Source organism: Neoarius graeffei, chromosome 8 (genome assembly GCF_027579695.1).
Source record: "Neoarius graeffei isolate fNeoGra1 chromosome 8, fNeoGra1.pri, whole genome shotgun sequence".
In the NCBI taxonomy this organism is placed as follows: Eukaryota; Metazoa; Chordata; class Actinopteri; order Siluriformes; family Ariidae; genus Neoarius; species Neoarius graeffei.
The window spans coordinates 65,624,766-65,639,529 of record NC_083576.1 but is presented as its reverse complement, the minus strand read 5'-3'; the positions used below and the strand labels follow the sequence as shown (position 1 = coordinate 65,639,529).

At 42.9% G+C, this 14,764-nt stretch overlaps 1 protein-coding gene across 1 annotated transcript in view; it reads left to right on the top strand.

The window, feature by feature from the left end:
- LOC132890797 (matrin-3-like) overlaps window positions 1-6,915 on the top strand; it is a 48,010-nt gene extending 41,095 nt beyond the window's left edge. The window contains exons 18-21 of the mRNA XM_060928039.1: window positions 2,067-2,370; window positions 2,484-2,658; window positions 6,392-6,507; window positions 6,620-6,915. Coding sequence (XP_060784022.1) covers window positions 2,067-2,370; window positions 2,484-2,658; window positions 6,392-6,507; window positions 6,620-6,673 — 649 coding nt within the window. The 3' untranslated portion in view covers window positions 6,674-6,915. The remainder of the gene's footprint in view (window positions 1-2,066; window positions 2,371-2,483; window positions 2,659-6,391; window positions 6,508-6,619) is intronic.
- Window positions 6,916-14,764: the final 7,849 nt, after the last annotated feature.

The window sequence follows — 14,764 nt, the reverse complement described above, 5'->3', positions numbered from 1 at the left end:
TTCAGTTAGTGTCACATGATGTTAGTATGAATTCATCTGCTCTGAAAGCGCAGATGTAAGCAGCATGAAGACCAATGAGCTCTTCAAATAGGTCAGAGGCAAAGCTATGGAGAAGTATAGAATAGGATTAGGATTGGGTTATTAAAAAAAAAAACTCTGAACACCCCACAGAGTGCTATTAAATCCGTTATTTTTAAAAAATGGAAAGAATATGGCAACACTACAAACCTGATGAAGGCCACCCACCAAAACGCACAGACTGTGCAGGGAGGGCGTTAGTCAGAGATGCAACAAAGACACCAAAGATGACACTGAAGGAGCTGCGAAGATCCACAGCGGAGGTGGGAGTATCTGTCCATAGGACTCTGTGGTTGGTAGAAGAGAGCAACTGGACTTGCTTGAAGATTCTTGAAAACGTTTCGCCTCTCATCCGAAAGGCTTCCTCAGTTCTGTCTGACTAAATAGGGAGTGGTCCATAGGACCACTTTAAGCCGTACACTCCACAGAGTGGGGCTTTATGGAAGGGTGGCCGAAAAAAAAGCCGTTGCTTAAAGAAAAAAAAATATAAGAAAACAAGTTTGCCAGATACATGAAAGAATGGTCAGATGAGACTAAAATTGAACTTTGTCATCATGCTGTTGGGAGGCAGGGATTGGAAAAGTGGTCAGGATTGAAGGAAAGACGGATGCCACTAAATACAGAGCAATCTTTGAGGAATACCTGTTTGAGTCTGGCAGAGGTTTGAAACTGGCATGAAGGTTCACCTTCCAGCAGGACAATGACCCTAAACATACTGCTAAAGCTACAATGGAGTGGTTTAAAGAGAATAATAATAAGTTAAATTTATATAGCGCCTTTCAAGAAACCCAAGGACGCTTTACAATTATAGACAAAGAAAAAATAAATAAATACAAATAATAATAAGTAAAAAGTCCACCGAGTAGGGGTCAGGATGTAATTCCCGTGGTGTAGCAGCCACAGTCCCACCAAAAGGCGCACGAAAACGAGTCCCACATCTCCAGCACCGCCGCCGTGACGCCGTCAGCAACATCGCTCAACACCATGCCATGGATCCACAAAGCGAGCAGAGAAGCTCCGCCACGCAGAGCGCTGGTGTGTCCCAAACCGCCTGCACAGCCGCTGCGACGCCACTGAGCAACATCGCTCGGAACATCACGCCAAGCATTAAAGCGCAGAGCGCTGGACAACCACGATGTAAAATGAGCAACAAGCTCACTACAGTCCATAGCTGGGAGCGCAGGCATCACCCACAGTGAACCAAGGCCTGGAGGGAACCGACGCCCAAAACTGGGTCTGGAGCTACACCACAACCGGCGGACAAAACACTCAAACATCAAACTACACAAACACACAGAAAAAAATAAATAAATAAATGAAAATAGAAAAAGAAATAAAATAAAAAAAAAGTTCTGGTGAGAAGCAGCAGCCAGAACGCGCACAACATGCTCTCAAACGAAAAAAAAAAACATTATAATGTCTTGGAATGGCCTAATCAAAGCCCAGACCTTAAAGATTGCTGTACACCAACACAACTCATAACTTTTTATATTTTGCACCTTCAAAGTGGTCGGCATGTTGTTGTGTAAATCGAATGGTATAACTACCAACCCCAAAAAAAATCCCTTTTAATCCCAGGTTGTAATGCAGCAATAAAGGAAAAACACCAAATGTGTGAATGCATTCACAAGGTACTGTGTGTACACACATGTTTGTCTTACTGTCCTTCTGAGGAGCTTCCATTGACATGATTTTAATGCAGTTGTTGCAGTAATGCTAGGTCTGCACCTAACCTCAGTGATGAAAAAGAAACTTTTTGGCTCTTTATTTTTGTTTAAAAAAAAATACTATCCTTATGAAGACATTTGGTCCTCAGTAGTATTTAAACACACAGTAGCTACCAGCTAAAGATTTTCACTCATGTCCAAATGTATCCTGTGCGTTTATCCTGGACACTCTGCAGACATTTATACGCATGTTACATTTTTATCCATTGTATGTAAACATGCAATGTAAACTTTATGCTGATTGACACTTTCACGTTGCAGGCACAGACCTCCAACCCCAGAAGAGAAACGGCCAGCAAAGAGGGAGCACTCTGAGGAGAGGGAGGAAAGCCAGAGCAGTTCCTCAGCAAAAACTTCCTCAGCGAAGGAAGAGGAGCCCCCATGCAAAAAAGCTAAAGAGGAGAAGCCTAGTGAGGAGAAAGCTCCGAGTGGATCACAGGAGGAGGAGGAGGAGGAGGCCGGCAAAACTGAGCCTTGCGAGAGTGCAGCTGAAGTGAGCAAGGAGCAGACAGAGGAACACAACACTGATACAACAGAAACTCAGAATGTGGAGCTCAAAGCACCGGTCAGTTTTCACTGTTTTTTTTTTTTTTTTTTCCCTCTTATCCATGTCTGTGTTGGAAACGGTTCAGCTTCCTGTTACTTTTGTTTTTAATTTTATCTGTCTGCATTGAGCAGAAGGATGAGAATGACATCGATGTTCCTCCTACCGAGTCTTCATCTGTTGCATCTGCTGGTGTGTCTGAGAAGAGCCAAGAGCCGACTGAAGACCCCACACTTCCCACTGAGTCTGTCAAAAAGCCTGAAACCACTATAGAGACTCTCGGTCCATATGAGCCAAACGTCCCAGTGGGTAAGTTCATTTTTGTGTCAAAGGCAAAATCTAAATGAGGGCCTGATCCTGATAATGGATTAATTGTTAAATATGCATAAATATTCATCTCCTTGAACTTTTCCAAAAGTTGTTCTATTCCAACCTGAAATTAAAATGGACTTAATATGCAAAATTTGAAAATTGAAGAAAAAAAATTGACACACAGGTTAATTAAACAAAAGAACAGACATTTGTTGGTTGTATAAGTATTGACCCTCCCCGGAACTATACTTGGTAGAACCAACTTGGTTCAATCGGTTTTCTTAAATTTTTTTTTTAAAGCAATAAATTGACTACTTGAATCGTCACCTTAACGTGGTGGAGGGGTTTGAGTGCCTCAGGGATTCTAGGAGCTATGTTGTCAGGGCATTTGCCCCTGGTAGGGTCTTCCAAGGCAAACAGGTCCTAGATGAGAGGTCAGACAAAGAGGGGTTCAGAATGACCCTTATGAGAGGAAAAACAGATATCCGAGTACCCTCACATGGACCAGGGATACCGGGGCCCCACCCTGGAGCCAGGCTTGGAGGAGGGGCTCGTTGGCAAACGCCTGGTGGTCAGGCCCAGCCCGAATGAGCAACAGGGAACCACTCTTCTGTGGACCCACCACCCGCAGAAGGTGTCGTAAGGGTCCGGAGCACTGGGAATTGGGTGGCAGCCAAAGGTGGAGGCCCTGGCGTACTGATCCCCGGCTGACAAAACTGGCTTTTGGGACATGGAATGTCAGCTCTCTGGCAGGAAAGGAGCCTGAGCTTGTGCGGGAGGTTGAGAGGTACAGACTAGATATAGTTGGGTTCACCTCAACACAGCTTGGGCTCTGGAACCAATTTCCTGGAGAGGGGTTGGACTCTCTTCTGTGCTGGAGTTGCAAAGGGTGAGCGGTGCCGGGCAGGGGTGGGGCTATTGGTAGCCCCCCAGTTCAGCACACTAACATCGGAGTTCTCCCCAGTGAATGAGAAGGTCGTTTCCCTGCGTCTTCAGGTTGGGGAATGGTCTCTGTCATTTGCGCTTATGCGCCAAATGGTAGTTCAGAGTACCCGGCCCTCTTGGAGTCCTCGAGTGGGGTGCTAGACAGTGCATCAAGAGGGGACTCCATTGTTTTACTGGGGGACTTCAACGCTCACGTGGGCAATGACGGTGAGACCTGGAGGGGTATGATTGGGAGGAACTGCCTGCCTGATCTGACCCTGAGTGGTGTTCTGTTGTTGGACTTCTGTGCCATGCACGGTTTGGCCATAACGAACACCATGTTCGAGCATAAGGGTGTCCATAAGTGCACGTGGCACCAGAACACCCTAGGCTGTAGATCGATGATTGATTGACTTTGTCATTTCATCTGAAATACAACCATATGTCTTGGACACTCGGGTGAAGAGAGGAGCAGAGCTGTCAACTGATCACTACCTGGTGGCGAGCTGGATCAGATGGCAGGGGAGGAGGCCAGACAGACCTGGTAGGCCCAAACATGTAGTGAGGGTATGCTGGGAACGTCTGGCGGAGGCTCCCATCCGTTGGATCTTCAACTGCATACCGGGGGAGGATGGGGACATTGAGTCTGAGTGGACCATGTCCCACACCTCCATTGCTGAGGCAGCCGTGCAGAGCTGTGGCTACAAGGTTGTTGGTGCCCGTAATGGCAGTAATCCCCGAACCCGGTGGTGGACACTTGCGGTGAGGGGAACCATCAAGCTCAAGAAGCAGTCCTGTCGGGCTTGATTAGCCTGTGGGTCTCCAGAGGCAGCTGACAGATATCAACAGGCCAAGCGGAACACAGCTCTAACGGTCACTGAAGCAAAAACTCACGTGTGGGAGGAGTTCGGTGAGGCAATGGAAAGTGATTTTCGGTCGGCCTCAAAGAGATTCTGGCAAACCGTCTGGCGGCTCAGGAAGGGGAAGCAGTGCTCTGTCCTTACTGTTTACAGTGAGGATGGCATGCTGTTGACCTCAACTGGGGACATCGTCCTACGGTGGAAGGAATACTTTGAGGATCTCCTCAATCCCACCTTCATGTTGTCCAAAGAGGGCGCTTGAGAGGACTCGCCCATCACAGGGGCTGAGGTTGCCGAGGTGGTTATAAAGCTCCTCGGTGGCCAGGCTCCGGGGGTGGATGAGATTCGTCCTGAGTTCCTGAAGGCACTGGATGTTGTTGGGCTGTCTTGGCTGACACGGCTCTTCAACATTGCGTGGAGGTCGGGGGCAGTGCCTCTGGATTGGCAGACCGGGGTGGTGGCCCCCCCTTTTTAAAAGGGGGGAACGGAGAGTGTGTTCCAGCTATAGGGGGAATCACACTTCTCAGCCTCCCTGGGAAAGCCTGTGCTGGGGTGCTGGAGAGGAGAGTCCGGTCGATAGTCGAACCTCAAATTCAGGAGGAACAATGCGGTTTTTGTCCTGGTTGTGGAACACTGGACCAGCTCTTTACCCTTACAAGGGTACTGGAGGGTGCATGGGAGTTTGCCCAACCGGTCTACATGTGTTTTGTGGACCTGGATAAGGCTTACAACCGTGTCCTTCATGGTGCCCTGTGGGGGAGTGCTTCGGGAGTATGGGGTTCAGGGCCCACTACTGCAGGCCATTTGGACCCTGTATGACTAGAGCAGGAGTTTGGTTCACGTTGCTGGCAGTCAATCGGACTCGTTCCTGGTGCATGTGGGACTCCGCCAGGGCTGCCCTTTGTCACCGGTTCTGTTCATAACTTTTATGGACAGAATTTCTAGGCACAGCCAAGGGGCAGAGAGTGTCCAATCTGGTGGCAGCAGGATCACGTCTCTGCTTTTTGCGAATGATGTGGTCCTGTTGGCTTCATCAAGCTGTGACTTGCAGCATGCGCTGGGACGGTTTGCAGCCGAGTGCAAAGTGGCTGGGGTGAGGATCAGCACCTCCAAGTCCGTGACCATGGCGCTCAGACGGAAACGGGGGGAGTTGCTACCTAAAGTGGAGGAGTTTAAGTATCTCTGGGTTTTGTTCACAAAGGAGGGTAAAGGGGAACGGGAGTTGGACAGACAGATCGAGGCAGCGTCAGCAGTGATGCGGATGCTAAACCGGTCTGTTGTGGTTCGTTCCCACTCTCACCTATGGTCACGAGCTATGGGTAGTGACTGAAAGAATGAGATTGCGGATACAAGCAGTAGAAATGAGTTTTCTCCGCAGGGTGGCTGGGCTCTCCCTTAGGGTGAGAAGCTTGGTCATTCAAGAAAGACTCAGAGTAGAACTGCTGCTCCACCACATCAAAAGGAGTCAGTTGAGATGGTTCGGGCACCTTGTTAAGATGCCCCCTGGACACCCCACTGGGAGGAGACCTCGGGGTAGACCCAGGACACGCTGGAGAGATTACATCTCTCAGCTGGCCTGGAAAAGCCTCAGTATTCCCCCGGAAGAGCTGTTGGAGGTGGCCGGGGAGGTCTGGGCTGCTCTGCTTAGGCTGCTACCCCCGCAACCCGGATCTGGATAAGCGGTAGAAGATGGATGGATGGATAAATTGACCACCTTTGTCGAACCTGTTTACTGCCCAGTCCCATACATTTTTCTAAATTTGTGCAGGGTGAAATTTAATCAGACCAAAACGGACAGCAGAAAAAGTCAAAAGTATCAGTTTTACTCTGATTCAGAATATGGAAACATTATTAGGTGAAAATGTGCCTCAACTACAGTTTTTCTCCTCTGTTTATGCAGAAAAATGTCCTGATTATTCACTAACAATGTTGTGCTATGATTTCAGGTGTCGAGTTTGTGAAAATGGGCTACTACTGCAGAGTGTGCTTCCTTTTTTACTCCAATGAAGACACTGCTAAAAAGGTTCACTGCAGTAGCCAGGCACACTACGAGAAGCTCAAGGTGATTTCATACGACTTGCATGTTTTAATAAGTGATAAACCTGTTTTAAAGACAGAAATATGATCCAAATGCAGGCTTTATTCATTCAACTTCAACTTTTTCTGCTTTCTAGAAACACTTGGAAAAGGAGAAGGCCAAAGCACAGAGTAATCATGAGAAGAAGTAGGAGTGCAGGAGGAGAGTCGTTGATACTGGATCGTTTTTGATTGTGCATGAGCCTTAGTTTGCTTTGTCTCTCCTTGTGGAAGATTGATTTTAGTGTCATTTTTAGATTGATCATCATTTACTCATTTTACTGTTTTCTTACATGTGTATTAGAAAAGTTGTCCCATTCTCAATAGAAGAACAGAACCGTTTTTTAAAGTTGTGGTCAACTTTTGTTAACATTAAAAACATTCCTCACACTGACTGGTTCCTGAATTCATGTCTCCTGTCATTTAAAATACAGGGTGTTTTAAAAAAAAAAAGTATATAATTTCACAATCTAATAACTTTGCTAATTCTCATTCAATTGACCTCCAATTTTAACAGCATCTGTGGAAACAGGTCAAAATTTTGTTTAATGTTTTTATCTTTTAAGGTATAGAAATGCCATTCACTGGAAAAGAAAAGGCGTTTTGTGTAAGTATGCTCGAACACAGTTGAACAAGCCCGTGCAGCGTGCATTTATCTGGGGTGGATGTGCGCTGATCTATGCATCCAACAACAGAGCAGTTCCCGTCTTTAGCCCGCATTGACATTAATGCTAGTCGGTTTGGTGCTTGCAGGAAAAAATGGCATATCATCAGCAAAGAAGGTTCACAAGCTTTGGATGGAGACATTCGGATGTGGGAGGGTGTAATTCTAATAAGCACCTTGTGACACAAAAAGGGGAGACAAATTTCAGCAACTTGTTGAATGTTTTCTGAAATAGGCAGCCCAAAAGAAACTGACTAGGTGTCTTATTTTAGAGTTTGTGGGTTGGTTGGCATCCTGAAAACCCAAATGTATGTGCAAATGCACTGAACAAGTGTGTTTATCATAATATGTCTCCTTTAAACAGTCTTCATGGAGCTAGCAAATGTATTAACAGTAAAAACATTGGCGATGTGTGACCCACACAAGCATTCTTACTGTAGCATATTTCTGAACCGAAACAAACTCAGTAGTAATACTTTGTGTATATTATAGTACAATACAGGCATTTAGCAGACAATCTTATCCAGACAGATGTACATACAACATACCCAGAGCAGTTGGGGGTTAGGCACCTTGCTCAAGGGTACTTCAGCCATTCCTGCTGGTCCAGGGAATCAAACCAGCAACCTTTTATTCCATATTTAAACTGAAAATAACTATACTGTATATCAAATAACACTTGTTTATACTTTAGCACCATATTAACCCAGAGCATTTTTTTTTTAAGTATTTTCCACTAGGAGACCAACTGGTCTGGGCAATACCACTGCTGCGGCATATTCTGTGATGCAAATTGCTGCATTATGAATCCTCGTTTCAGCCAGCATAATATCAACATAGTTAATGCAGTGCCAAGTTACCATAACTTCATAAGTATGGTAAAATACTAAAGTTCCACTATGAGTTTAAGTTATTGTTTTATCAACTTTCATAATATGCATTTTAAGAAATGGTGAAAAATAAATAAGAAAATCTTCAATTTTATTGCTCAATGTGAAACATAGTATCAAATAACTGTATCTTTAGTCTATAATTTGGAAATTGGAACAGTCATGACAACCCAACTTCAATATTTCTTAAACATTCCAATCCAAAGAAAACAGTCTTATGAATTTGGACCAGTAATTCAAGCATCTCCCATAATCCCATTTCAGTTTTACCTTTCAGCATCAGTCTAACATAACTTGGTTTAAAATTTGGTCTCCCAGTGAAGCTGGTTTGGCATTGACTAGGAGACCAAATCTGGCCACTGGGAGACCATTTGGTCTCCCAGTAACTATGTTAAAAAATGTTCTGTATTAACCTGAAAACAAGGAGGCACGGCTTGTCTCTGCTGAATTCTCTCCCATTTTGGGGAAAAGTTGAGGCTTACAGTATGTGCGTTTGACTACTGTCCCATTTTAAAACCATGGTCTCATGCTACCATCTACTGACACAAAGGTGCTACATCAACTACATTGTCTTTGCTTAGACACCATGATTACTCTTGATGAAATCAGTGAATTACCAGCCTTTTCAAATGAAAATAATACATGTACTGTATTTGCAATAAGCACAATAAAAATAAACCTCCATTCACATAAATGTGATCACACAATAGTGGGCATCACACGTACTGGGTTGTTTTGAAGATAAGAGGATATTCTTGAGTGACCAAATCCAGACAAGTGTTGCAGTGTTCAAACAGTTCCTTCTCAAATTCATGACCCTGGTCGTGATGCAGTTTAGATGGATAGCCAGACATGGGTACGAAATCCTAGAAAATACACCAAGCATCTGTTTTTCTGCTCTTGGTTGTGGGGTAAGCCTGGACAAATCTCGTGAAATGATCAAGTTCCACTAGAATGTATTCATAAACTCCATGGCTAGCTTCCAAGAGCAAGGAGTTAATCCACACCAGCGCTAAAGTGATTTAGATGTGATGCTGCCCATAGAAGGTTAAATGTGCATTACTGGTTTCTTTGACACGATGCATGAACATTTCTGGGTGATATAAGCCTCAACTTATTTATTTAGCCATAAAAGGCCATTAAAATGTGTCTCTTGCATCTCTCTATCAGTATTAAAAATCTCCAGTTGAGAGTGCGCAACTGATGTCATCTTCACTCAAATAGTAAACAGTCAACAATGCAAGAGCAACAAACACACAAAATGTATCATACTATATTATTCTACTGAACTTGTTTTTAATAAAGGAAAAGGGAAAAAAACCACCAACTGACTTGTATGAGGACATCCATGCATTGATGGTCAAACATGATGAGGAACTAAGCCTGGTATTGTGGAACCATGACTTATCACACAGGAGTGTGCGGGTTCTCCAGAGATCACTGAATATAACAGTGATGAGGGGGCCTATGTCTACCCCAATATGGAGACAGACTCTGACTTCATCTACATTCCAGATGGTGTCATTAAGGAAGGTTTCGCCAAAGGTCGCTGATTACAGCAGTGAAAAAGAACCTTACACTGAGATACAGGAGTGACCATTCATCTCACATCAATCTGATGAGGACAGTCCTGCTAACCCTGTTATGGCCATAGAGATACAAAATGATGCCAATGTGCAGACACAAGGAAAGCGCAAGAGGAAGGATTATTAAAATGAAAACCATATATTTGATGAAGAGGCCATGATCGAGCTTCCATGCACGAGGCAGAGAGCAGATTCAGTTGGCCAACCTGTCAAATGTGAGACGTGAAGTGGACCTTACCTGCACAGAAGGAGTTTACTATTTGTTCAAATACTTTACATGAGGGGCAGCACGGTGGTGTAGTGGTTAGTGCTGTCGCCTCACAGCAAGAAGGTCCAGGTTCGAGCCCCGTGGCCGGCGAGGGCCTTTCTGTGTGGAATTTGCATGTTCTCCCCGTGTCCGTGTGGGTTTCCTCCGGGTGCTCCGGTTTCCCCCACAGTCCAAAGACATGCAGGTTAGGTTAACTGGTGACTCTAAATTGACCGTAAGTGTGAATGTGAATGGTTGTCTGTGTCTATGTGTCAGCCCTGTGATGACCTGGCGACTTGTCCAGGGTGTACCCCGCCTTTCGCCCGTAGTCAGCTGGGATAGGCTCCAGCTTGCCTGCGACCCTGTAGAACAGGATAAAGCGGCTACAGATAATGAGATGAGACTTTACATGAGTTAAACAAAATTATCATCTGATGATTGTATATGAAATTTCTAAAAAGAATCTAGTACTTTTATAGCAATCTCTAAATATATTTTTATATGTCATCTAATTCTAAAATCCAGTGTAAAGCTGTAAACATCGATAAAATTACACAATTTAAACCTGTTTATCTGAATATTTGTACTGAACATACACCACAATGTTTTTCACTTACAAGATCGGGGCATAAAATAGTGACGAGAAAGTTCATACACATTATATTCATACTCCCAATAAATCACCCAATATTCACTCCCGAATATTCAATTCCCAGTCTGATTGCTCAAATCTGTATATCATAATTTCTTCCTTGAACACACTTTTAAAAGAAGTTCCTTCAGGATTCTTTGAATAGTCAAGGATTCTTAGCTTCATAAAGGTGTTCTACATGAATCCCTTTAAGAGGAAAGCACTGTGCTGTGTGGTTGAACCTTAAAACCAAATATTTCTGTTTCCACTATAAAGTAAATTACAACTACCATTTCTGCTTAATGTGCAATATTTGGGGTCATATTTGTCTATTAGGATGGTAAATGTGTTGTCTGTGATGTGTGTGTTGAATGTACCGTCTTTTGACCAACACCAAGAAAAATTCCTAATGCATGTAAATGATCCTGATTCTGAAACTAAAGACCTCCTAAGGATCCTAGATTTTACATTTTTTGTAATTTGCATATACTATGCAGCATATATAGAAATACTTTAGTTTTTGAGCAAAGCACTTTCCTTGCATCATTGGGAAATACGAAGTAACATGAAAATTAACCTTCAGGTCATTCAACAACTTGATAGAACCTACAGTCACGACAAGCTCTTTACACTTTATAATATTATTTTAGTTTTCATAATTGAGCTTTTCAGGCTAGATTAAACTTATACTTTAGTAGTCTTAACTTTAACTCATCTCAGAAAGGTACATTGGGAAGTGGAGAGCCTTTAATCAGTGAGCTTTTTAATGACACATTAAATCTTGTTTAGAGATGGAATGGAAAAAATTCATTTTCCGAATGGTCTATATCAAACTGCCATCATTTTATGAAGTTGCTGATTTTTTTTTTTTTATTAAAAGAAACGTGCTGGCACATATCTAACGTCACTGATCACGAAGCTAGTCAACAAAAAGCCTTCTCAGTGTATCTTCATTTTTATTCAGTCCAGGTTAAAAGGTATGGTGTAGCAGAATTACATGGTTTCAGATGAAAAGGTGCACTCATTTTAAAAACACACACACACACACACACACACACACAATGGTCACAACAGTCAGATAATCTAAATTCACTGTAGCCTACAAAGTTAAGCCAATAAGGCTGAAGAGGAACGAATGGTGTTCACAATTCTTCGTTTGCACGTGACATCATAGCTAATTATGCATGAGGCTTTGAACTGGAAGTGGGCCATGTTGGAGGATAGACACAAACTCATGCGGTGCACATTTACTATAGAGGATATGCTCGAGAGGTTATTACGCTCAACAATTCCTTTTGTTTCTTCGCTATGCCAACTCTTAGTGCTGTAATTGGATGCGGGCACAACTCTATTCGAGACAAAGGGATTTACAAGTTCTTTCGAATTCCAGCAATTATAAATAATCCAAGGAGAAAAACAAGAGAGTTGTCCATGGAGCGGAGACGTCAATGGCTGTCCAACATAAACCGGGCTGATCTAAGCGATGAGAAAGCAAAAACCACATGAGTCTGCAGTGAATGTTTTAGCAATGGTATGAACTACTTATTAATGAAAGATCAAGATATCTACAGTAAGAAATACTGCATTGTTTAATAGCCTGGTCGTGCAGAAATTTGCCGCTGTCAAATGTGACAAAGCCGTGCTCATCGAGTGTGTGATCCGACAATCAAAGGCTTCTACGATTATTTCATTTTAAAAAGAGCTGTATATAATGTTTGATGGCGCTGCTTTTATTTTGCTTTTTCTTTCCATTAAGGAAACCAGCTGATCTCGACAATTTTACGGATCCAGACTGGGCTCCAACACAAAATATGGGCCACAACAAAATCAAAGATGGTAGCTATTAAAGCAGTAGCTCGAAATGCTCAGCTTACAGAGCGCAGAAAGCAACGCAAAATTATTGAAGAATCTTCCCAAACGATCAGAGTCAATCGAACAAGATTCATGTCAATCATCTACCTCAAATCCTGCAGCCTCCTCGCCCGCTGAATGCTTTTTTATAACTAAATACGTTATATAGTGTGTTAGATACCTATCTTTGGAAGCAGTCAAAATGATTGTTTTTAAAATAGATTTGAGAAATAGCTACAAGCTTCTAAATGTAACTTCTCTTTACCTTCCGGTCTGTATTCTTACCACTGTGTATATAGTATATCCTCTAACATGGCTGTCAATGGCGCAAGCAGTTTTGGTCACGTGGTTGCAAACGAAGGATAAGGCCAATAAACATTCCAAAGGTGCTGACTAATTAATGGGTCAGTTGATTTTTCCAGAAGAATGTATCCTAAAATTATTACAGACAGCAATGATTTAATGTGCTATATATATATTTCAGATTAGTTCTCAATGGGTGAAGGAACAAAAAAGAAAGTCCAGTAGGTAAATTATCTTACAGCTGATACAGTAACAATTTGCAAGGATGAACATCTTATGCGGTCACAGACTGAACCACAGTGCCTCAGATGGAAAAAGTGCCTCAATGTGCATTAGGTCCAGTGCACACCATTACAATTTGCAGATGGTATTGCATTGTCTGTGGAGGCTACAAACCTCAACACACCTAGCTCTACCCTTAAATTGTATTCAAGTATAACTAAAAGTAATACCCTTGAATAGTGCATTCATTGCAGTGCAAAAAGTTGGGCAGCACAGATGGAAGACATCAGAGGGAAACACTTCACTCTTTGAGGGTGTTCACATTTTATGATATAGAGCTGTACAATTAAAAGATAGCTAGGAGGTGAGTTTGTCTTAGAGGAGGTAGAGTGAATAGATCTTCACTTTTCTCCTTCCTGCTTATCCACATCAGTGTGAGCTGATGAGCTCTTACATGGCTTATGTTTGCATCTCAAGAGGATAATTCACAGAGCGAAACACAAAACCTCAGAAAGGACAACGAAAGTGCCTTGATGTGCAGTACTGTTCTCTTACTGGTTCAGAAAGTAGGTTGTGCGTTGTAAACAATTATCTTTACTGTTCACTTTTTAAATAGAGCACTGGTATTGTGAATGATAAAACCTGTCAATAGAAACCAGTTATTGTCCGAGATGTCTGATGATTTTTCACTTTTTTCACCGTGTAGTGTTTATCAGGATAAAATACGGTGGTGCTTGAAAGTTGGTGAACCCTTTGGAATTTTCTATTTTTCTGCATAAATACGGCCTAAAACATCATCAGATTTTCACACAAGTCCTAAAAGTAGATAAAGAGAACCCAGTTAAACAAAGGAGACAAAAATATTATACTTGGTCATTTATTTATTGAGGAAAATGAGCCAATATTACATATCTGTGAGTGGCAAAAGTATGTGAACCTCTCGGATTAGCAGTTAATTTGAAGGTGAAATTAGAGTCAGGTGTTTTCAATCAATAGGATGACAAAATCAGGTGTGTGAGTGGGCACCCTGTTTTATTTAAAGAACTGGGATCTATCAAAGTCTGATCTTCACAACACATGTTTGTGGAAGTGTATCATGGTACGAACAAAGGAGATTTCTGAGGACCTCAGAAAAAGCGTTGTTGATGCTCATCAGGCTGGAAAAAGTTACAAAACCATCTCTAAAGAGTTTGGACTCCACCAATCCACAGTCAGACAGATTGTGCACAAATGGAGGAAATTCAAGACCATTGTTACCCTCCCCAGGAGTGGTCGACCAACAAAGATCACTCCAAGAGCAAGGCGTGTAATAGTCGGCGAGGTCACAAAGGACCCCAGGGTAACTTCTAAGCAACTGAAGGCCTCTCTCACATTAGCTAATGTTAATGTTCATGAGTCCACCATCAGGAGAACACTGAACAACAATGGTGTGCATGGCAGGGTTGCAAGGAGAAAGCCACTGCTCTCCAAAAAGAACATTGCTGCTCGTCTACAGTTTGCTAAAGATCACATGGACAAGCCAGAAGGCTATTGGAAAAATGTTTTGTGGATGGATGGGACCAAAATAGAACTTTTTGGTTTAAATGAGAAGTGTTACGTTTGAAGAAAGGAAAACACTGCATTCCAGCATAAGAACCTTATCCCATCTGTGAAACATGGTGGTGGTAGTATCACGGTTTGGGCCTGTTTTGCTGCATCTGGGCCAGGACTGCTTGCCACCACTGATGGAACAATGAATTCTGAATTATACCAGCGAATTCTAAAGGAAAATATCAGGACATCTGTCCATGAAACTGAATCTCAAGAGAAGGTGGGTCATGCAGCAAGACAATGACCCTAAGCACACAAG